Source organism: Arctopsyche grandis, chromosome 2 (genome assembly GCF_051622035.1).
Source record: "Arctopsyche grandis isolate Sample6627 chromosome 2, ASM5162203v2, whole genome shotgun sequence".
Lineage (NCBI taxonomy): Eukaryota > Metazoa > Arthropoda > Insecta > Trichoptera > Hydropsychidae > Arctopsyche > Arctopsyche grandis.
Window position 1 is genome coordinate 12969102 of NC_135356.1, and position 24657 is coordinate 12993758.

Consider the following 24657-nt stretch of genomic DNA (forward strand, 5'->3'; position numbering starts at 1 on the left):
GATTTTTTACGACTCCGACTCCGCTCGAAATGTTGACTCCGTATTTTGAAATATCTACATACATTAACAAAATTTGATATAAAATACGTAAGTTGTTGATATTGTTAATTTATTTATGGAATACGTATATATTTTATTTGAATGGAAATTAATATTTTTTAGACGATGTAATTTTCAACGTCATGTTATGGACAGCATAACTTACAGTAGTATTGTAAAAATTAATATATATGAAATAGAAATTAATATAAAAAAAATATTTTAAATTACGTAAGTCTCACGCTAAATCGGATCGACTGTAGTTATATGTACATATATATTTTATTTTAAATTAAAATATATGGACATTAAAATATACTTGTATATGTGAAAGCATTAATATTATATAAAGCAAACATGTTTATGCTTGCTGTTATTAAACTTTATGATTTTATCTGCACATACATACATTATACGAAAAAGATTTATGAAGTTGCACATGTCAGAAGATTATTTGAGCGTTTGTAGGCTTTTTAAATTGCATTATAAAGTGGGGGTACCATGTTTGAAAATGTGCCGCTAAGGTGTATAAATGCACGGAGTTGGGACTAATATGTACGTAATGGAGAAGAATGAAAATTCCTGCCAAAGGGTCATAAAAGGCATACACCCTTTGACCCCCCCCCACACATGGTTTTGAACTCGAGCTAGAGCAATTAAAAGCTTGCTTGCAATTAGTGTCGCATGAGGGCAATTGACCGCGTGGTGACCCTAATGGGCGTCATTTGGTCACCCGACTCGGTCACCCAGTGGGCAGGTGTGTGTGTGTGTGTGTGTCTTCGCGTACATTTTGGGTCAAAAAGAACTGGTTTTGGATTATGGCCGTGACGCAATTTTGTTAAGCGAATTACCCACTTATAAATTATGTCACTTTTTACATGGACCGCGCCCAACGATGTTAAACTCAACTGTTATCAATACTGAAAATTTTATAACCGAATCATTTTAAAGGACATTTATTTTGTATTTTTATTTATGAATAGTCGAATATATACATATTTAAATTTTTTTTTACTATAAATATTATTAAAAAGAATAGCCTTCAAATTGCCGCCATTTTCAACTTCAACTTCAGGCTCATTCGAATACATTAAGTTTGTCTACCTGTCTGTCTGTCTCGTATGGGCTCCTAAACTACTCAATCGATTACAATGAAACTTTCAGGATTTGTGGTATGCATGTCCGGGAAGCTTACTGTGAAAAAGAAAACTTCTTAATAATAATATTCGTAATTACGATTTTACGTAGTCAAGGAAATGTGTTCGTTAGTAACCACGTTACCAGTTGGTTTATTACGACACGGCGTTGAAGAAACGTTAGTTCACTTGAACCATCACTTGAAACGGGAACGGGGATTGCATGCCTTAAACCAGCAGCGTGGTCTAGTGGTGAGTGTTTATATTCTCTCGTGCTAGGTGTCATGGGTTCGATTCCTACTGGAGTCTCGTTGCTGGCCAGACCTTGGTTTGTCGAGGTCGGTCGTTTCTTATCAGAATTTGTTATTTTTTCTGATTTGAAACGATTCCTGTAAAATTAGCTTTTCCTATACAATTTTCTATTGCGAAAACCTTGAGTTATTCTTATTTCTCAGGTTTCGCCAGATTTTCTCTCCATAGATGTCTCTCTATGGATGATTATTGTATGTAAAAATTTCGTATTGTTACATAATAAATGCTACTATTCATATTGTTTACGTTGTCTGACCATAGGTGTCAGGTATTGTTTCGATATGTATGTATGTTATAATTATGTATTTAATAATATATATATATATATATATATATATATAGTATATAATGTTGGAGCAATCTGTTAGGCGAGTGTGCATGATTAATTGAAAAAAAAAATATTCTGGCATTGCAACGCATGCCGGGTTCAGCTAGTATACATATATTATTCAATAAATATATAAATGAGAGTGAAAAAAGTAACTGTCATAACTGTTTAGTCTGTGAGTTGTGAAGGGGCGGTATAAAGACGTGTTTGGATAGCTAGCTGTCATCGCTTCACCTCCCCATTACCGTACAAAGCAAGAATCTAGTGTACAATAGTGAACCATTTTTTGTGCATATATTATCGTCCAAACCCCGCCATTTAGTCATGACCAGACTTCGGTGGCTGAGATGTCGCCATAAAATAACAATAGATCTCTCCATTGTCCGAGAAAGCAGGAGAGCAAAAAAACTGGTTAATAATAGTAATGTATAGAGGTAGGACCGGAAGCGTGCCGTTCTTTGTTTATTGTTCGTTGTGCATTGTTCATTTTTATGATGAACCTTTGTTAAAGGTTCGCCGAACCTTTTTTTATTGCACTCTAGCTTTGTTAATAGACCCAAAACGCCGTGTTTCCTGGAAAAAGCACGCTCTCTATCCGCCCTTTAGTAATGTATAACAGTGAACCTTTTTTTTTGGCCGTCAAGCATCGTCGCCGTCGATCTCTGGTCTTGACTAAAGTTTCCATTTCCCAGGAGAGATAGTTGACTATTTTCAATTACTAGTGTCCTACTAACTTAGAGAGCAAAAAAAAAGGTTGACATAGAAATTAACAATAGTGAACCCATTTTTTGTCCAAATAGAAACCGGCCACCGTCCCTTAGTCATGATTAAAGGCCGGATCCACAGCGCGCCGTTTATTGTTCAATTGTTGTAAATGCTATTGTTCAATTGTTGTAAAAGGTTCCCCCAACCTTTTTTTTGTACTCTAGCTTTGTAAATATCGCCAAACCGCCCCGATCTATTCGCAGTCTAGTCATGACTAGAGGTAGGACCGGAAGCTTGCTGTTTATTGTTCAATTGTTGTAAATCCTTTGTAAAAAAGGTTCGGCAAACCTTAAACAATGCATTTACAACATTTGAACAATATACAGCCCCCTCAGGGTCCGGGCTTTAGTCATGACACTTGAATTTGTTACGGAGATTTGTAGGAGTTGGTAAAATAGTACTCACACTGGTTTTCTCAGATGCTTAAATCCCAATATTTATTTATTTACAGGTAAGACCCATTTTAATACATAGAAAAATAAAATTACATAAAAATAATAACAAGAGAAAAAAAAATTAATAGATAAAAGTAATAACACATGTTATTTAATCATATAAATATGACAAAAACATGGTAATATGGAAATGTAAAAATAGTAAAAAACAGAATAGATAAAAGATAAAAGAAGAGGACAATAATAAAATTCACAATAAAAAAAAATTGTGCTGTATAGAAGTAATAAATTGACCATATAAATATGTAGATATTAAATAGTGACGTGTTATTAGGAATGCAACCAGAGTAATAATTTTAACTAATAACTGAATTTGAAACGCACTAAGTAATTAAGATACGTGTAAGACAGTTTTAACACGAGATTTATGTATAGCCCTCAAGTGCTATTGTTGATAAAGACATACATACATACATAGCTTATTGTGGAACTATTTGAGAGTTGCATGGGTCATGAGTTATGACTCATGAGACATATGCAGCTATGTTCATGAAAATAAAGCTCGTGCGACCACTTTGTCTTAAAATAATTAATCAACGTATTGAAAACCCTAATAAATGATGGATATTTTTTTCGAGTTAAACAGGACGTAGTCTTGAAATAGTAAAGTTATTGAAAAATCTAATAAATGCTGACAAATAATTTTAAGAGTAAACATCAATAGTATTTCAAAAAGAAATTGTATTCAACTAGTATGTATGTATTTACGTATCAGTGGGGTGCCGTGGAAATCTCCCTGTTTTTGTGGCACAGCTTCACAGGCGAAAACACACAGCAATGTACGTGGCACGTGGTTTTTTTTTGATACTTTAAAACATGCGAAAAAAATGTACCGTACCTTGCACATATTCATGGAACGCCCAGCACGCCCCGTCCCAAAATAACTCACTGGAGTGTTTTCGGTAAAATTGTATCCTTGTATTTCTCCTTGCTTGACACTGATCGATAATGGTGTATCCCTTATTTGAAGAAATGTAGCAGACCACACACCGCGGGGTGCCATGCACACGATGTGCCGTTCTTCCTTGTGTGATTTCGCCTTTACATGTATGCGAGCAGGACAGAAGGTGATTCGGTATGACTTCACCATGTCTGAAGAGTGAATACAATATCTACTACTTTATTACAACTTAAAAGTTCTTATCTATCTTTTCTCTTTTTCTCGTTTTCTTTTTTCTTTTTTCTTTTTTCTTTTTTTCATTTTCTTTTTCTCTTTCACTTCTCGTTTCTGTTTGTATTTTCCGATGTGTCGTTACAGAAAAATGTTGAGAGTTCCTATCCCAAATTTGCTATTGCAATTTTTTTTTCAACTTTTATTTTCGGTTACGCTCCCGACGGTAATGTTCATTCACTTCCTCTATCTGAGAAATTTGACTTTTAAATAAGAAATTAGAAATTAACTGCTGAATGTCTTAAAAAAGAAAAGCGGTCGTTGCACAATAAAGGAATTCAATGACTGTGTAAAACGTGCCTGAAATACAAATTAGGCAAAAAGAATAACGGAACCTTCCATAATAGTATTTCTACATAGGTACGTGCGAAAAAAAAAATGTTCCGAAAAGCCAGAGCTGGCTCAACTGCGAGTTCAATTTGTTATAGTATGACACTAAATTAGACACAAGATTGGTTTCGGAAGGGCGCGGAGCTCGGAATCGATGAGCTCTCATACAAAAACACCCGGTCTACGCCATGCGTGTGTTGTCAGCTATGCAAATTTACACCTCTCATGTTAGCAAGGTTTGATTTGTTATCATATGACTTTAAATTAGACCCAAGATTGGTTTTGGATGGGCTTGGAGCCCGAGATCAAAGTTCTCCAAATGTGTATTTTTTCGCTATGAAAATCCACAGCTTTCGCTTTGGAACTAAAAATTAGATCATATATGGTTTTCAGAAGGCGTCGGAGCCAGAAATTTAGGGGCACCCATACAATATTATACATTTAGAAAGTCGCGTAGACAAGATTCTCTTCAAAGAAGAAATCCATCAAGCAGTTAGGTAAACAATCGACAGTTGGTAACAACGAGGTCATGTTGATACATTGTGTCAACTGTAAAGTAATAAATACTCTTCTGTTTCAAGGTTATTGATTTGAAATCGATCTTTTAATGCGATGAGTCGTTTATTTAACCATTTGCTAAAAAAAATCGCTTTATCACAAGTGATATCTGAGAATATATGTACATACGTATGTAGTTATTCAAAGTTATGATCGTGCGAATTGACTGTCGCGAGTCATTGCTGACTTTGATTGAGGTGTGACCAGAAATTTTCGTTCATAGCTTTATGATACGATCCATTGTTCGACGAAGAATGCGTCTAAGTTCTCCAATGCCAAAATTTGACTTTGAATGCTGATTGGTGTGTAATATAAACTGGCACATCCGTTCCTGCAACACGTCTGAAGTTTGATTGTATGCGAAGTATGTATACAGGGTGGGAAGAAAAACTTACACAAATCAAGCTGAGCTCAGTGCTTTCACTAGTAATTAGTAGAGGTAGGATAGCCAAGGGGCCGCTCATTGTTCCATTGTTGTAAATCCTTTGTAAAAATGGTTCGGCACACCTTTAACAATGCATTTAAAACATTTGAACAATACGCGGCACCTTCTGGGTCCGGGCTTTAGTAATTAGAATCCAGAATCATAGGACTTACACATATCCGGGCAACGCCGGCCAACTCCATAGTTTTCAATAAATTGGCAACCGAAAGTGACCAAGAATCCGTTGGCTCCTTAAGAGTTGTCAATGTATGATTATACAGTCACACGTGAACATATGTAGCTTTTACTTTATCTATGTACGTAGTAACAATATATGAAGTTTTGTGATCATGCGTGAATTCAATATTTTTACCTGAACCGGAAGTAATAATTTTACTCTAGAGAATATAGTTTTTTTTTTTTGTTTTTCTTATAAAACCTTTTGGTTAATTGAACTGAAATTTCATATCTAGAAGTTTAAGCTTAATACCAAGTTATGTATAAAATTTGGTAAGCATCCGTCAACCAGAAATGGCAGTTTACTCTTTTCCGATTTTTCTTTCACTATTTTTTTCGACCCCTTAAACATGTGTGCTCTTCGCGAAAAAAATCAAGTACAATTCTTGTATCAATGTGATAAAAATCATTAAATTTAATAAACCGGAAGTGGAATTTTTTCCACTACTCATTATTACTCATTATTTCCACACCCTGAACGTATCAAGCTGAAAATTTATATTTGTATTCTTTATGTACTAACTTAGAGCTGATAAGGTTTTGGTCCGAATTAGTGGTGGTTACTCCAGCAATAAAATCACCGTGACCAGACTAAACGTCGGTAACCGATCAGCCGACTATATTGATTGGGAAACCAGTGAGTTGCCTAAGCAATTGCATACATTTGATCTGGTCGCGCAACTAAGTCCCGGCCAAATTGCTCGCAAGTCTCCAGGTGTGGCCCGGCGCTTACGATGGGTCGACGGGTGAAGCGTTTTTCACAGCATGTTTTTTCGTGAATATTGGATACAAGCGGTATCAATACTGTGATACAAGTCTAGTTTTCTGATGTGCTTTTTTTTTGCATGTAATTCGATCTTATTGTGTATTGACAGTTTCTAAAAGTTCCCATGTAATTGTGTCGCGTCAATTTGGTCTGTCGCTTTGGCTCGAATCGAATTTGGGTCAATTTGCGGCATGTCGCGTAAACACATTACGTACAAAGCCAAATGACCGACAGGAAATTGCCGGAGTTGACACGAGCGACACCTCAAAGCAACCAGGATATGCGAGTTCGTTTTTTACAGGAAATCTGAAATTTCGATTGAGTATCACTGGTATGTATAGTAAAAATTTGCAACCGTGCAATTGACGACCGTCGCGCTCTACATGTTGTAGCCTCGTGCTCTACATTGTATGTATGTACGTATCGCTTGTATCTTTTCCAACTCTAATATCATAAGGAATGTGGAATCGGAATTGTCGATTCAAGAAAATTTGAAAAAAATTTCGACAGCGGCGCATGTCTTTATTGCTATATTATTTATTATTATTATTTTTTTTTTACATATATACCAGGAAGGCCTTATAGGTAGAGTACGGATAGCCAAGGGGCCGCTTATTGTTCAATTGTTCTAAAATTCTTTTCAATCGAGGTCAGCTCATGGGATCGAACCCGGCGCCTCTCGACGCTAAACAGAAGCTTAACGACCGAGCTATGCTGCTGGCATATATATGCCAGCAGCATATATGTGTACATATATTGAATACTAGTGGTTTTACCCGGATTCGATCGGTATTTGTAATATAAACCGCATAAACATGGCTAATTTAATAAATAGTAAACATTCATTTGTTTTTTTATTAAATTTATTTGAATCGAAAAAAAATAATATTCAACGATATCGATATCGTCGTCATAAAAACTTTGATTTGTTTTCGATGCTCCCAACCAAACCTTACATACATATGTAGTTACAAAGTTTCTTTCGAAATTTTATATTAGATGGTGAATATTTTTAAAATTTGTCTATACATTTCTCTATATGTAATATTTTATTAAAAAGTACTCGGGTGACCCCGCCACACTGATAAAAGTTGCAATACACATTACGTAAGTAAAAATTCCACGTGAAAAATCTAGGCTAGGAGGGGAAGAAAGGGATGAGATGGTACGCATCTTTATGTTTGCGTTATGTGTACAAGCGCAGCACACATAATCATACGGTACGGCATGCCTAGGTAGACTCTAGCTGTGAATGGGCGTGTCTTATGTCACTGTCAATTCGTACGATCTTATTATTTTTCCAACATTTCTTCAAATATGGGGTCACCATTATCGATCACTGTCAAATCTACGTAATTACAATGATAATATATCACTGAAAACATTCCTGGGAGTGAGTTTTGGTCTAGTATAGATCAGGTATACTAGCGGTTTTATTCTGCGTGTCTGCGCCCTATTAGTTCAGTGTTTGAAAAGCTTTGTAATGCTGACGTCACCATCAAAGTGATTCTCCCCCGCCCTTAAAGAAGTTGAGGGTTTTTTTAACACTTGCCGCACGCAAGTAACAGGGACTTATATTATATTTTATTTCTCCAAATGTACTGAATGCAGGGTTTTCATATTTTATGTATTGCTCATCAAAACCTCTATGATTCTAATTATGTCATTACGAAATTAAAACGTTGATCAATATCAACGGAAATAATTATTTTCGCGGGAAGTCCTTTCTAGACGTGCCCCACAGATGCGAGGGGGGGGGGGATTCAGTACGCGCCGCGCTCAACGTTCACTTTGAGAATGAAATCCGCCTTCAAATGACGGCTCTGCTTTAGCCGTTATTTTTTTTTCCATTTCTTGCACTTATTTTATATTAGTCGACGTTTAATAACAATAATTAACCTCGCAGATTTTGTATTATTTCAACTTAAAACACACATTTTCAACTGGACGCTTGGTGTTAGTGTATTCTTTTAGCACAGTAAGGCAAGTGTTGAACATAAAAATTAAAAGAAATTAAATTAAAATAACGTATAGATTGAAAATATATCATACGGTGTGACAACCTTCTAAACCCCTAAAATTAGTGTTTGATTTTAGTCACTGCATTACGAAATATTGCAGTTTGTGCAACGACGTTGACACCCATCCCGATGAAAGCTTGTTTAGATTTGACTTTCAGAATGATTTCTGCGGATATAAGAAATTGAAGTTGACGGTCTCCACTGCGAATGACGGTGCAGCCCTTTGGCGAATACCTGATAAAACAAGTCTCAAAAAGATTCTACTCGCATAGATTAATTTTTATATCTTAAAGATGATATTACATACATATGTACATATGCATGAAAAATGGTACCCGACAAACAAGTGCACGCAGCCCAACATTTGGAAATCGACAAAGTCAAAATTCAATAACAGCATTGAAATGTCTGATATGACTACATATGTATATAAACATAATGTTTGAAATGTTATTCTGCCTGTCCGTTAGCGTTTCATAATTTTCAACTTTGAACCAATCGGTTTCTATCATAGATACGAGCAGTGGTGTCGTTTAATTTTCGTAAAAAATCCAATTCATACTGTATGCATGTTTTTTGAATCAAATAATATTTAAATATCCTGAACTTGTTTATTTTAAACGAATGATGCTTGATCTATGGTAATTAACAGACATCGCATAGGGACTATCAGTACTGAAAAGTTATTACAAATAATGGGTACAATAACCGAACTCAATCAATGTATTATTAAGTAATGCTACACCTTTTTTTATGGAGAGTTCGTAATTACAACGAAAATCCCTTTCCAAAACCAATCGCTGATTACAATTGGCACAACAATAGTTTTATAATAACTTCACAAGCCATTTAAAAAAAGCTTTTTAAATGGCTTGTGAATATATGTTAAAGTCGAAGTGTATTTTCAGTTGTAATATGTACATATGTATATTCCAACTGCCGTTTTAGGTCATTCATATTCGAATACAATTCAACTAGTAAATTTTATGTCTATAACCGCAAATACACTTTTAACAGTGTGCGCTAGTTGTAACAGTTGAGTTATGACAGCTCTGATGTTTTTAAGAATTCAATAATGCGTTAATACTTGCTAGGTATTACGAATAAAGGTAAATGAGTACCGTATTACGATAGCTCTAAGGGCCGGGCCGCACCGCTCAACTCGCGAACAACTTGGTTGAGGGCGACCAGACCAATGCATGCAGATAGATGGGACATGCCGCACCCGTCAACTTGTTTGTCGCACACATTTCCATACATTTTTTCATGTCGCGCGACTAGTCAGCCGACAAAGTTGCACGGTGCGGCCCGGCCCTAAGGATGTGTTTAAAACAAAAGTGTGACTTTTACTAGTGGAGTGGGGTTTTCACGAAAGCCTACCCTCTCTATTTAACCTGGTATCATCTCATAGTTGAACTGTATTTTCAACTGGAAGATACATTTCAGATGTAACACATATGTATATGACCGAAGTTTGGAAAAAAATAATATCGATGTCAGTTTTATGTAGGTTCGATTGGGATGAATTTCAGTGCTCCACTTCGCACGCGATGATCCGATTAATTTCGCTTTGATGTTGATTGCCGGTCCATTCTATTATGGGTCAGTCGGCCAGTCGGGCATCGGGCGAGTGATTTGGCAATCAAATTCTCTTCAATGGCGAACCGCATCCTGCAAATTGTCGTTTTGTATATACTCGTATTCATACATTACTTTTACAACTCTTTTTCACGTGAAATTAATGTGTATACCGCAGTTTTGTTTGAGAGTTGATTTAGTTCATTCGAATTAATCCTTACGGTGCGTTTCTGTAGTTTGCGACCATAAAGATGCCGACCTAACCCCAGGCCTAAAATCCTTGTATTGAAATATGTAGGTTTGACAGTGATTTCCATATTTGGAGAAATATTGGAATTGATTTTTCACCACAGAGGCCAAGTATGTTCAATTCGGTGTGTTTGCGCCTTAAAGATGCAGACACACATGAGGGCGAAATCACACAGGGAAGAACGGCGCGTCGTGTGCTTGGCTCCCCGCTGTGGGTCTCCTCCATTTCTTCAAATATGGGATACACCGTTATTGTTCACTGTCAAGCAAGGATAAAATTTTAGCGAAAACACTTCAGGGGGTGATTTTGGGACGGTGTGTGCTGGGCGTGCAATGAATATGTGCAAGGCATGCCACATTTTTTCGCATGTTTAAAAGTATAAAAAAAAACCATGCGTTTCTTCCTGTGTGATTTCGCCCTAATAGTTTTGCACACGCAAAAAAACCGCTAGCATGCTTAGTCTGTGCCGTCTCGATTTTTCCAAAACTCGCCCCCCTGAAGTGTTTTCGGTGGTATTTTATTCTTGTACAAGCTGAACCCGGCATGCGTTGCAATGCCACAATAACGCATGCAATTCCCGTTCCTGTTCTCGTTCCCGTTCCCATTTGTCGGAAAAACGCAGGTAGCGAAAACATTTGAAATTATTCAATTATTTGTTTATTTTACCCTAAAAAACACTTGAAATTATTGCGTTGCAATGCCATTCATTCCCGTTTTTCCCGTTTCCGTTCCTGTTTTTGGCCGATTTTTTTTTACAGTAATCTTTCATGCATACAACAAGTTCTGAAAGTTCCATCGTAATCAATAATAATCAATTCTTTGGTTTAGGAGCCTATTCGAGACAGACAGACAGACAGACATTGATTTATATATATATAGATATAGAAGATGACATAAGTTTGACACTGATCGATAGCGATGTTTCCCATATTTGAAGAAATGTGCGAGAAAATTGTCAAAATAATAAAATCGTACGAATTAACAATTACCTGAGGATACGGATATAATTACCTGAGGATACGCTCAGTCCAAAAATCACCCCATAGAGTGTTTTCGATGATATTTTATTATTGTATCGACATAGGTTTGACAGTGATCGATAGCGGTGATTCCCACATTTGAAGAAATGTTTGAGAAACTTAATAAGATCGTACGAATTGACAATGCCATGAGGATACGCCCATTCACAGCTGTAGTCTACCTGGGCGTTCCGTGCCTTACTATTCTGTGTGTGCGCCTTTCTTAGTTTGTACTTTTTACCTTCTATCACACTACGATTATTCGATTTCGCGGTGTCGAATATGGCATTGGTTTTTTATATGGAAATTATTTTCATTAGGCACCACTGCTTACTGATATTTTTATTCCTACAATAACGAACCAGATTACTTGTATATCACTAATAGTCCGGTGCACTTATTCGTGTACTTGATAAATATCGTCTAACGGAATTTAAGCTCAATTAAACTTAGCCCTTTATATAATAAGATATTGTCATTTTTAAATTACATAACAAGGCTTACTACATGTTACATATGCCGGCTTATTTTAAACATACGTTTCGTTTCCTGATTTCAGGCTGATATCATTCGAGCAATACTGAAAAAAGAGTTGGATCTTTCAATAGTGGAAGTGACCGACGAGAATGCCAAACTCGAAGGCGGAGATGTTCTTTTCACAGGTATTAAAAATTTCATAATGATTTATTTGTATGTATAATAGATACCCTGTCATATTTGCATTATGAGTGATGTATTTTTTTTTTGTGATGATGCTCATCGTTGTATATATTATAATATATTTATTCATACATATATTGTATACCTTGATAGAATATTTATTCAAAGCGAAACTTCAACGAGAGAAAGCCGTCTTCGATGATAGATTCATCCGAAACCATAATAAAACTGAGCGACTCTTAACCGAGTGTCGACAAGTCATCTATGGCTAGTACAAACTAGTTTATGACAAATTTTATTTCTTAATCGCTCCACTTGAAATTTTTCTGCACTTTTGATCTTTCAACTCTAATTTAATTCGAATTCAATTGGCCCAGTTCAAAGTGTATAATAATATAAAAAGTAATCATGTCATAAATAATTTTCAATTTTGATTCTTTGTTACAATTATTAATTTCTGTGGCGAAATAGAAAAGCTAGTTTTTATTTTAGTAATTTTGCTTGATTTGGTCAGTAAATATATTGGCAATATTTCATGTGTTTGGCTGTATTAGTCACCGATTGATTGACTATTTTATATTTGTCAAAGAATTACTTAAAATCGGAAGCAGTTTGTTGTTCATTTTGTTTTGTATGGTACTCTACGAATTTTTGCTCAAGTTACTGTCCACTTAATTTTTGTCGAATTAGAAAAAAATAGTATGTACATACATATATGTAAATGATAGTAAACGGATTATTCCGCAAAAAGCGATCTCGCGCACGTCACTAAAATCTCGACCACGGAATATCTGGCACTCGAGTTCTCGTTAGTACAATATTTCGCATGGGTAGCTTTCGATTTATGGAGTTTTTGGTTGCCAGATGTTCCGTGATCGAGATTTTAGTGACGTGCGCGAGAACGATTTTTGCGGAATAATCACCGAACCGTAATTGATATACCAAAATCGATATTGTTCAGTGATCATAGAACTATTTCAAATTAACCATACATATACATATGTTCATATATATCATCATCGTTCACAGTCATTCACCATCCGCTGCTGGATGAAAGCCTCCAACACGCTTCTATTCGCCTCTGTTTTGAGCAACTCTCGTCCATCTCATTCCACACATGTTTCTAATTTCATCCACCCATCTCCCCTGTGGCTTTCCTTATACCCTTTTACATTCTCTCGTGTACCATTCGAGCACGGGTCTACGTGACGAGCCAGAATGTTTAATTACAGAAAACACAAATATCGGAAGGCAAAGCTCGAAAATCGAAAGATCTTAAGTCGAAAGATCAAAAAAAAGGGTACATGGTAAACGGTACATACTCACGTACATAATCACTTAATTTGCGCGAGCAGGATACAACAGGAACAAGAGGAACAGGCTTTTCGTCCCGTATTCTGCGCGCGCACATTAATACGGGAGGAAAAGCCTGTTCCTGTTGTAATCCTGCTCGCGCAAATTAAGTGATTATGTACCGTTTACCATGTACCCTTTTTTTTGATCTTTCGACTTAAGATCTTTCGATTTTCGATCTTTGCCTTCCGATATTTGCGTTTTCTGTAATTGAACATTCTGGCTCGTCACGGAGACCGTTCGAGCACTTTCATCCATCTATAGTCGTTCTTCTAGCTACGTCATCTGTCATCTGCAGAGAAAATTTCTGCGCTATCTCTATATGAGAGAGTTTGGGCGCTATCCCTATTTTTTCACACTAAGTTTGTCATGGGCTCTTTGGGCTGTGACTCCTAAGAAACGCTCAACTCGGTAAACTTTTTCTAAAAATCCTATTGGGCGAATGTCACCTTCCTGAATTTCTGTTTAGCCTCAAACTTCGGGTACTTGGGAAGCTGAGAGAATCTCGCTCCAGAACTCTGTTTCTGCCAATTCGGGCCAGAACTAATGTGTTTTATGACTCGCCCCTTTCAAGAGCCATTCAACTGCTTAACCTGCTGTCTGAGGATCTTGATGTTTTTACTGCATCATACAGTTCTGTCGGGCAACATATTTTGAATGGTTCCTAGCTGCATATTTACAATTCCACTTTATTTTAAGTGTGTGTGTGCATATGTGTTTGTGTGTATGTACATATGTTTTTTTTCTGATTTATTCAATGATTATTACTTTTTTTTTGTAATTTGCCAGGAAGGCGCATTGAGTTTACCAGTTAGGCCTTCCTGTTAAAAACATATAAATAAAATAAAATTTCAATTTCTTTATTTTAACCATTACATCAACTACCTTTGTCATACTTATAATCAGGGCTGTGGAGTCACTTCAAAATACATTGACTTTAATGGTGACTTTTACCTTATGCTTCGACTCTTGACTCCGACTTTGATTTGAACGATTTTAGTTAGATCGACACTTCTTGCCAACATACATACAGCAGCAGTCACATAAAACGGAACGCTTAAGCGAAACATGTTTTTGCGTGAAATTTCGGTAATCTTATATAAAACCAAAACCGAAAGTCATTTAAATGATAGGTTGTATCATAGTGCATTCGTGTAATACCAAACGTGAAAATAAAAGGTGATAAAGATGAGTTGGGGAGAAATTTAATGGAGGGCAGATTTTACGACCGTGCGTTGACTTCACGGTTAAATGAAATTTGAAATGAAAATAGCACTATACATATACATTTTTAATTTTATTACAGTCACATATTATTATTTACAACTTATAAAAAAGAAATTAATATTTTGTAGCGGCTCCTTTCGATTTTATAACTTATTTTATTCGGTTTGGCATAGAATCTACTAAAGTTTTTAAATTTTCGATTGGGTGGTCTTTGTACCATATCTTTTCTATTATTTCTTTCAACGATTTAAGAGTAGAAACATTGTTTTTCCTTATCCTGTACTTGATACACATCCATAAATTTTCGATTGGATTTAAATCGGGACTATTGCCAGGTCATGGTAGTGTCTTTATACCCATTTCTTGTAAATAGTCCCGAACTTAAAAAAAAGTAAAAAAAAAATTTCAGTTTTTTTATTGAAATTTTATAATTTATATTCAATGCTATCAAATAAAATGAATACTCACCAATTTAGCTCGATGACAAGGGGCAGAGTCATCTTGAAAAATTATATCATCGGAATATGAAAGGTGGTTTTCCATCGATGGGACAAAGCTTTCTTCTAAAATTTTTTTATATTTTTTTCCATCGATGGCACCTTGTAGAAACTCCAATTGTCCAATGTTATGGTACGAAAAGCATCCCCAGACCATTTGACTTGGAAGATCCTTAACAGTTTTAAGGGTACAATTTTCATTATACCTTTCGCCAACTTTCCTTCGGACATACGGAAAACCATCAGGACTATAGAGGTTAAACTTTGATTCGTCGGAAAGTATCACTCGTTGCCAATCTGATGGACTCCAATTTTCATGTGCTTTCGCCCATTCCAATCGATTGTTTTTCATTCTCTTGGTTAGTAATGGGTTTTTTTGCAGCTTTCCGACCGTACAGTCCAGCTTCTCTGAGTTGCCTTCTTACTGTTGAGTCGCTGATTTCCATGGAAAATTGTGAAGATACATCTGTTCTTAATTCTACAGCAGTTTTGAATCGCTGCTGTAAAGATAATCTGGTTATTACACGGTCTTGCCTCTCCGATGTGCATCTTTTCAGTCCGGTCCCCTTCTTACGATCAAAACTTCCAGATTCTCTTTTTTTTTCCAGTAATCTCGAAACAGTCGATATAGAACATCCCATTTTCTTGGAAATTGACCGAAAGGAAAATCCTGAACTCGCCAATGTCGCGATTTTTACACTCTTCTGCAATGATAACTGAGCTCGTTTTTTCATGTTGACGTGTTAAAATTCGAATTTGATGCTTTCTCCTCGAAAACCCACACTAAACTGAACTCAAATCTTAGAAAACAATCATATTTAGAATATTTGGTCGTTAAAAACCCTACACATAAAGGGATAATCCTTTAATGGCTTCGAAGTCGTAAAATTCACAAGCGTTCCGTTTTATGTGACTGCCGGTGTATATAAAATAAGACCGATTTTCAATATATAAAAAATTAAATGAATTAAAAAAATCAACAAATTGGGTTACAATTGACATTTAACCCAATTTATTGAATTATGTATTGTTAATAAAATAGGTATAAATAAAAGTAAGTACATTCATAGTGTATGTGTATTAATTTCGTACACAAAAAAAATCGATTTAATAAAAAAAATGAGAGTAAAAACGACAATAAAAAAGTATGATATATATTGAAAACAATCGGTTTTCACCACAACACATCAAAATACATATGTATGTACAATTCAACGATTTTATTTATAATGATGATTTTTATAAATAAATTATTAAATTTCAATTTATTAGTGGATTTACTTCAATAAAATTGGAGACTCTAGTTGACACATACCCTAATATAGGAGTTCTTAACCTTTTTGCATTTCTGGGCGCATTTGAGATTTAGTAGAATAGTGAAGGGCGCAGGTCAGATTTTTAAAAAACAAGATATAAGTAGATATTTATTTTTTTATTATTGCTCCCTGGAAAGCTTTGCATATATGCCTTATACAATTAATTAAGGAAAATAATGAAAAAAGGAGTCGTAGTGGGTTGATTTTTTACGACTACCACTCCACTTGAAATTCTACGACTTCGTGACTCCGACTCCAAAGCCTTGCTTCTGCGGCATGTGTTCCGTTTTCTATTTTTCCTCGTTAAGCAACCATACAGCGTTCCATATTTTGAATGCAATGGACTTATTGTTCATTAATATATTATAATTCAGATTTCATTGTGTAATTTTTATTAGAATTTTATTTTATTATATTAGGTCTTTATATCAAAACTTTAACTTTAGTTTCGACGAAGTACATAAAACGTGGCATAAAAATGAGTCGATTCAATATAAATATGTATGTGTATTTTAGTTAGTATTATTTTAAGATTTTCAGTATCTGTTTGTGATTTTTTTAAATGAAATAATCGGCCACACTTTTTTCTCTGTATATAAGATTCGTTGATATAGTTTTTGTGATGTTTAGCCGACGAAATCGTTTGAACACATTGCCTATGGTTTCCCCATGAACAAATATTTATCCAACAAGAGCATAAGATCAGAAAATCCCGTCCAGTTTCGTCCAACAGTTTTAACCCCAAGTACGGCCATCTGGATTGTTTCCACAGTCGACTTATTAATATACTGTTATTGGTGGTTTAGATTGGTTGGATCTGAATATTTCATTTTTATTTCTCTACTTCTTGGTTTTTTCCCAAAAAATGTACATACATATATGATTTTAAATTCGAAACAATTTAAATTTTGGACTTTTAACTAATCTTTTTTTTATTATATGTTTCAGGAAAAGAATTTTTCATTGGTTTATCACAAGGAAGTAATGAAGCAGGTGCACGAGCTGTTGCAGCCGCCTTCCCGGAGTATCCCTGCACGCCCATCAAGGTAATGGAAGTTCCGACAGAAAGCGATGCGCCTAGACCCCTATTGAGATCTCAACTAATCCAGCAGGATCAGGTGGAAAGATTTAGCTATGGGAATGATCAGTAATGGAAAACATGTTACCTGAGCTGCTTCGATACACGCCAATACCACATCCACACCATTAAGCCACGGAAGAAATTTGAACCAACGAGTTTGAATCAGCATAGTTTATAAAAGATCCAACTCATACAAGCAATATTGAGTGACGATCGACAATTCGATTTCTTTCTTTTTGTACAATGTGAAGTTTGGTTTGTGATTCCGTTTTGGTTTGATTGTATGTACCACGAAATCAAATTATTTCCTATATAGACTTACATAGTGATGTATGTATATTATTCTGCTGAAAGCCAGTCTGAAGAGGATGTAGTTATTTAATATATGTAGTATAATTTCAGCAAGTAAAATCTCTTCACCGTTCTTTCATCCAATTGTGTAGCACGCTAACTTTTGCTCGCAGATCTCAACTGTGCTGAAACGAATCCCAAACTCGCTGGTCAAATTTATGTCCAATTTACATTTTGGCCGTTTTATATTATAGTTTTTTATGACACCGAGAGCTGAGCCCAAAAGCGCATTTCAACGCTTTGTTGCACCGTGATTACCGTCGATTGTGCTATTACGATTCGAGCCCATGTTCATTATGCTTATTGCATATTGGTTTATTTTTAGAAAAGTAATGCTGTCGTTCAAAACCGAAATTTAAAACTATGTCAGTATGTGAAGAAAAATATCTACAATACTACTAATTTTTTTTGATATTTTGTATTAAAATTTTATAAAGGTTTAATTAAGTTTGTATATTTAATTTATTTTTTGATGTTTAATTTATTTGTGAACGACATGCACTCTTTATTACGTAAGCATGTGATGTAAGCGGTGAGTATGGATTTTTAGATAGCTTTCCACTGATTTATACCGGCTAGTTTGATTTACATACTTTTTCAATGCATTTTTATTTTTTTTAGATTAAAATTTTGTTACTTTTTTGCATAATGACATTGAAATAATGTAGTGTTCTATTATATAAATGCAAATGTGTTATGCACGGCAATATGTAAGTGCACTTTAATTAATAGTTATTTTTGTTTCCTCTTAAAGTTGGAGCTTAAGTGAATGAGGTCAATATATTATGAATTACAATTTTTATACATTTTGCTTTATTTTTCATACAAATCGATAGGAATCTTTCAGTGCAATTGTTGTTTATTGATTGTGCATTATTTTTGCTTGTTTTATTCACACCGACCGAGTTTGATGTTGCCTATATATTTAGTTTAAATGTAATAACTAGAGGCCAGACGTTTCATTGTAAACATTCCCAAAATTATATGTTTCGTACTCCATCAACTTAAAATACATTTTTGTATATGCAATAATCAAGAAGGAGAAGGGCTTGGAAAATGTGACATTACAAAAGCAATAAAATATATAATATTCTTTTTAAATATAATATTTGTATTATATCATAATTTTCGGTAGTTCTTCAGCTTTCCCTTCAATGAAGGAAGGAGGGGGATATAAAAAATACCTAAAATTGTTTGATTTCATTCATGGGCTATTTACTGTTTTTATAAATATTTTAAATTCTTAAGCATGTCATATAGACAATTTTTTTATTTCATGAAACTTACATTTTTAGAAGAGCATATTTTTATTCATTTTTAAAAAAATTAAATTAAAGCAAATAATCATTACAATTTAAAATGAGAAAATAAAATTTCATTTTCATATACATATGTAAACATTTGATTCACATTGAGAAATTGATAAAATTCTAAAAAATTAGCCAGCAGCAAAGCTTGGTGGTTGCGTTAATTCTATCGGCTGCCTGGTTGAGTGGTTGGGTTCGATCATGTGGTTTGACCTGGATTGAAAATAATTTATTCCGGGTATTATCTGCAGTGTTGTTGATCAGACTTGGATATTTGTGACTCCAAGTCGATCGTTTCTTACCAGAGTTTTCCAATTTATCTGATTTAATTGTTGAAATGGTTCTTCAACAAATTGGCAAACGCCATTCTACCCACTATATCACCATTCTGTTTGAATATGAATTCAAAATTTTAATTTAATACCGTTTAAGTACAAGTTTAATACCATATATGTCGCTCAAGAGCAACCCGATAATGGTATCTTGGGAAAATATAAAATTGGTTCTATCAGCCATGCCGCCCTACCCAAGTAAACATATCATTTTGGGTCCAACGTTTAAGTCCGGACTCTAAATACGACTATGCAAGTATGTCACTTGCAATTTGAAGTCTGCATCACTCGTCGGTATTGTATCAAGCGTGGAAAGCATATGCACACATCGTAATTGCAATAATATAAAATAATTACTCGCCCAATTTTTTATAATTGAATTTGTTTCAATCCGATACCAATTTGATGGCGATTTTTTTATCAGGTTTCCAGTATGAAGCGTTTGAAAGCGTTCGTGACGATGGCTGGCCCGGATGTCCTGTGCGTTGGTGCCAGTCAGGAAGCCCAGGAAGTCTTGAAGAGGATTGAACGGGAAGCTATATATTCTTATCAGACCTTAACCGTCCCCGAAGACGCCGCTGCTAATTGTCTCTATGTCAACGGAACACTCATACATAGAGCGATAGAAGAGATACCCGAATCATTCAAGGTATATTCACTGATGGAATTTGGCAGAGTTATTTGCAAGCGTAGTGTATTTACAAATGATAACTGATCATCTACTATATATATTGTATACATATATACATACAATATGGTAAACGATCAATTTTCGTGTAATTTTTGACTAAAATTTCCAATTTCAGTTACAGCATAGCTCACTGATTTAAGTTGTTGTTTAACAGTTGAGGGGTTTGGGTTCAGACGGAAATCAAAAATATTATTCGATTTTACGTAAAACCTTGATATAACGGAAAATTTAAAGCAATTCGTTAAAAATATCGTGTTATAGATTTAGTATTTTTTCACAATCGAAATTTTGTCGAGTATGTTGGGCTCAAAAGGTTTTTTTTTAATGCTAAGATTGAATTATTCAAATATTCGGATACAATCGTGTAAACAGCAAGTCTCTTATGCATAGTTAGAATCAAATATTTGGTTATCGAATTGGTTGGTTATCAAATATTCGAAATTGAATATCGAATAGTACATAGCTTTAAAGATTTAAAAAATATTTTGGTTAAGTTTTAGATAGGCTAAGATATGATTAAAATTTTAAGAGAAGTTTAATCTGGTACATCGAATAGAATCAAATGTGCTGAAGATTGAAATTAAAAAAATAAGTTCGTATAAAAAGTATTCGAATATACAGATTTGAGATCCCCAGTCCAGAACCCAGCTCATTTGAAGTCTACTATTTGCGCTTAATCTTATCTAAATCTTAACTTTATTTAAATGTCAGAAGCTGCCGCTCTTTTAATGCATGTTGGCCGATTGTATAACATACTTTATTGTATAATATACATCCCTTTTCCCTCCCTAGTCTCTTATATCGAGGTATTACTGTATGTCTATCTTTTTTCGATTTTCTTCTGTCAGTGTTTGCCGGTTTTATCTGATAATAATTGTTGATACAAAAATTGGCACCGTCAAAAATCCTACCTATCCACTTTCCATTCTTTCCACTCCAGATGACAAATTAGAAACCACTGGGGATAAAAACATTTTCCAAGACAACTTCACTACTTGGCAAATAGTACAAATATTCGACACGAAAAAGTCAGCTATGTTGGGAATCGAGTGTTTAAAAGTAAAGTAAAAAAAATTGCTGGCGTATGTATGAATGTATTGCTTTGGCGTTGCTATTTTGAATGCGATTTAATCAATATGCATCTTTTAGCCGAACGTTTTTGCGCGAAAATATTGTTGTGTTGATAATCGTGTGAAATGTTTTATATTTCTGTTTGCAGGTATTCTGCGAAAAGGTGGACTTTGCCCGACGGTCGATTTGTTTCTCGGAACTATCCAAAATTTCAAACGGTCTCACGTCTTGCTGCTTACTTATCAAGCGTCCAAAATATTTCAAAAGTCTTTAAAGACGACAAGACAGTCTGAGATTCGAAATCGCCAACACAAACTAGTTGTAAAACGACAATCTCACACAATGCACAATAAAAACGCTCACGCGCAAAAAAAAAAAAAATATTCAAATCAAACAACTCAATCAATCTATAATTGTAATGATAATCTAAGCAAAAAGCATAGATGCACGCAATCAAGAGCGAATGCATATTTTAAATATTTATAAATGTTTGCATGTTCGATTGTACTATACATATTGTTTTCCTTTTGTCGATGTTACTAATTTTAAGTTATAACTATTATAATAATATGCGGATTATGTTTTCCGCGACTGTGTTTCTTTAATTTTATTTTTCTTTTCGCACGAATGTGCATGAAGGTATACATATACATCATGTAAATGTAATATAGCGCAAAATAAAAAAAATTTTTGGATTCGATCAGATTTGAATCATTCGAATTCGAAGTCGGATGTTTCGATTCGTGAGATATTGTGATTTATATATATTTTTTTAAAAATTAACCATATCTGGATATCATTTAGAACGGTGTTTACCGAACTCTTTTTTCTTACGGAACACTTAATCGCTGTATTGGCGTATTTGATTCTGCAAAATTTTCTGTATGCACAAAATACCTACATACATATATATGTACATATTGCAATAACATGTTGACTCACATACCTTTGAAAATAAATTTTGCTTTTATGATAAACGTATGTACATACATTGTAAAATAGGATATAAATACTGGTTCATGTTATATTTTAGTATGTACATCGTTTAAGTGTGTTAAAATATTGATTATAATATACGGGAAGGTTTTGGCGTTTTAGTATAGGCTCTTCTCACGGAACGAATGGTCAAAATTAACTCAACTTGGATTTGAGGGCCGTAGGTTAATCGGTAAGTACAAACTCTGTTCATCAGAAGTGTTAAGATTTCTAACGCTTGACCCAATCACTGGTTTTTTTTTTTGGATAAGGTATGAACATAGGTTTGAAAAAATAGTCTGACCTAATGGAATAGGCTAAATCTGGTCTGAACAGATTGAAGTTACGGTGATCCCAATATATTTTCATTTAGTCGCTCAGGAGCAATCTGATGACGGTATCTTAGGAAAATATAAAATTGGGTCCATCGGCTATACCACCTTTCTCAAGTATTAAATGAAATAAAATATTGATGATTTCACAAATTTAAAAAGCTATTTCGTTAAAATATATAATTAAAAATCATCAAATGATGCATACAGCGGATTTTACAGAATTAATCATATCTTTCTTTTTTTAAAACACTTCATAATCTTATTTAAAGTTTTAATTATAAAAAAATGCGCCACAAGAGAAATATATCACGCTTTCAATTTGTCTAATGAAGAAATCCGATCTTGAATTGTATCGATGACATTGTAGGATTGTGAAGATTACAAATTTTGTAATCCTTGTGGAAATGTTGATTTAAATGTAGATTCGCAAAACTTTGGTGAAATTTACAATTCACGATGATTATTCTGTGCTTACTTTCGTCGGATATAATTCGAGATTGTTACATTTTGATTCCTTATCGTTGTCGGTGTTCCGCAGAACATTTGTAGTTTTGGCAAACACTGTCTTAATCGTTTTAAATGTTTAGCAATACGTGTTTTAGACAATCATTATATATGTCAGTAGTGCATGTTATCGTCAATAATTCCCATTATCCATTAAAGCCCTAAGTGTTGAATACTATTGTAGTGTTGTACGAATGCGTTTTCATGTATCAATGTTATATTTTTATTAAAATTTGATTCCAATGATTAGTGTAATGATTAATAGTACACTTTTATTTTATATTTTATTTCAAAACTATTTTTTGCAGCTTGCCTTTTATTTGTTATAAGGTAATTAAATTTCACATTGCATTACATTGTTATTATTACTGTTTTACGAGTATAAAGTTGCATTTAAGTATGTTGTTTTGCAATCCCATAATCAATTTTGACGCTACCATATTAATGTTAGCAAAAGTAATAGTTCGTAGTTATTTTTTTCTATCACATAAAATGCTGATTGTACAACCAATATAATATAATATATAATATATAATAATATACATGTGTGTCTGTGGAAAATTGTGAAGATTGAGATATTTAAAGTAAAAAGTAAGCAATGTGCGTTTATACATACATAGATATTATTATAATTCTAATCAATGAATTGTTATTACGGTGATGTTTTATTAAAAAAGTAAAAAGAAAAAACGTTTAAAAGGAAGTTGTTGAATTACCAAAGGATATAATGTTAAAATTTTATTTAGAAGTTGTTGGATTTCGTGAGAAACCATTAAGTCGGCATGTCATTCGCATTTCCAGCATGATTCACATTTGTATACTGTCTTCTTCACAAACGTTCAGCTTGTTTATTTTTAATTAATTATATTATATCTTACTACATTCTAATAAGCAATGCTCAAAGCTTGCAGTTTCCATATTTATATTGTTTTCATAAATGATTAAAAAATAAAAATAAATCAATTACAAAAAACAATGAGGTTCTTTTATTCATTATCTTCTAATTCGATCAACTCTCCATCCTTACCTGGTTTCTATTATTTTTAAGGAATGCGATAATATCATTGTTCACTATTTCCTTCACATCTTTCGCATAGACGAAGTCACTATGAGTGGCGTTTTTTTTCGGAACTAGTCATTTTGATCAAGTTTGAAATCTCATTGGATAGCTTCAAAACGTCTTCCTTTGTTGCGAGGATATCATATTCCGAGTAGAATATTCTGACAGGGGCGTCCACGTTCGTCATATTGTACGGAGGTGGTTGTAGCTCATCATATAAATCGATGTTTCTCATCATGCCGTGATTGAATTGTCTGAAATTTTTGGCGTTATGGTTCTCTAGGTGATGGTAAAACTCCCAGATAGACCCACCGCCTGGTTCGTGTCCCATAAAAGTCGAGACCATGTCCTGCAAAATGATGTAATTTTCGGGTAAAACTTCACATTAGGTTTGTTTTATAATATTGGATTAAAGTACACACCGATTTAAATTCTTTGGGATCGATTCCACCCAGTTGGAAGTTGAAATTTGAACATAGTGGGAAATATTTTCAATTCACTTCACAAA

The 24657-nt window shown here is 34.3% G+C and overlaps 1 protein-coding gene across 1 annotated transcript in view; it reads left to right on the forward strand.

The window, feature by feature from the left end:
- The window catches only part of LOC143920796 (N(G),N(G)-dimethylarginine dimethylaminohydrolase 1), a 38338-nt gene extending 16364 nt beyond the window's left edge, over positions 1–21974 (forward strand). Inside the window, exons 2-5 of the mRNA XM_077443761.1 lie at positions 11949–12051; positions 17391–17488; positions 19938–20162; positions 21424–21974. Of these exons, the coding sequence (XP_077299887.1) occupies positions 11949–12051; positions 17391–17488; positions 19938–20162; positions 21424–21549 (552 nt within the window). The 3' untranslated portion in view covers positions 21550–21974. The remainder of the gene's footprint in view (positions 1–11948; positions 12052–17390; positions 17489–19937; positions 20163–21423) is intronic.
- The last annotated feature ends 2683 nt before the right edge of the window (positions 21975–24657 follow it).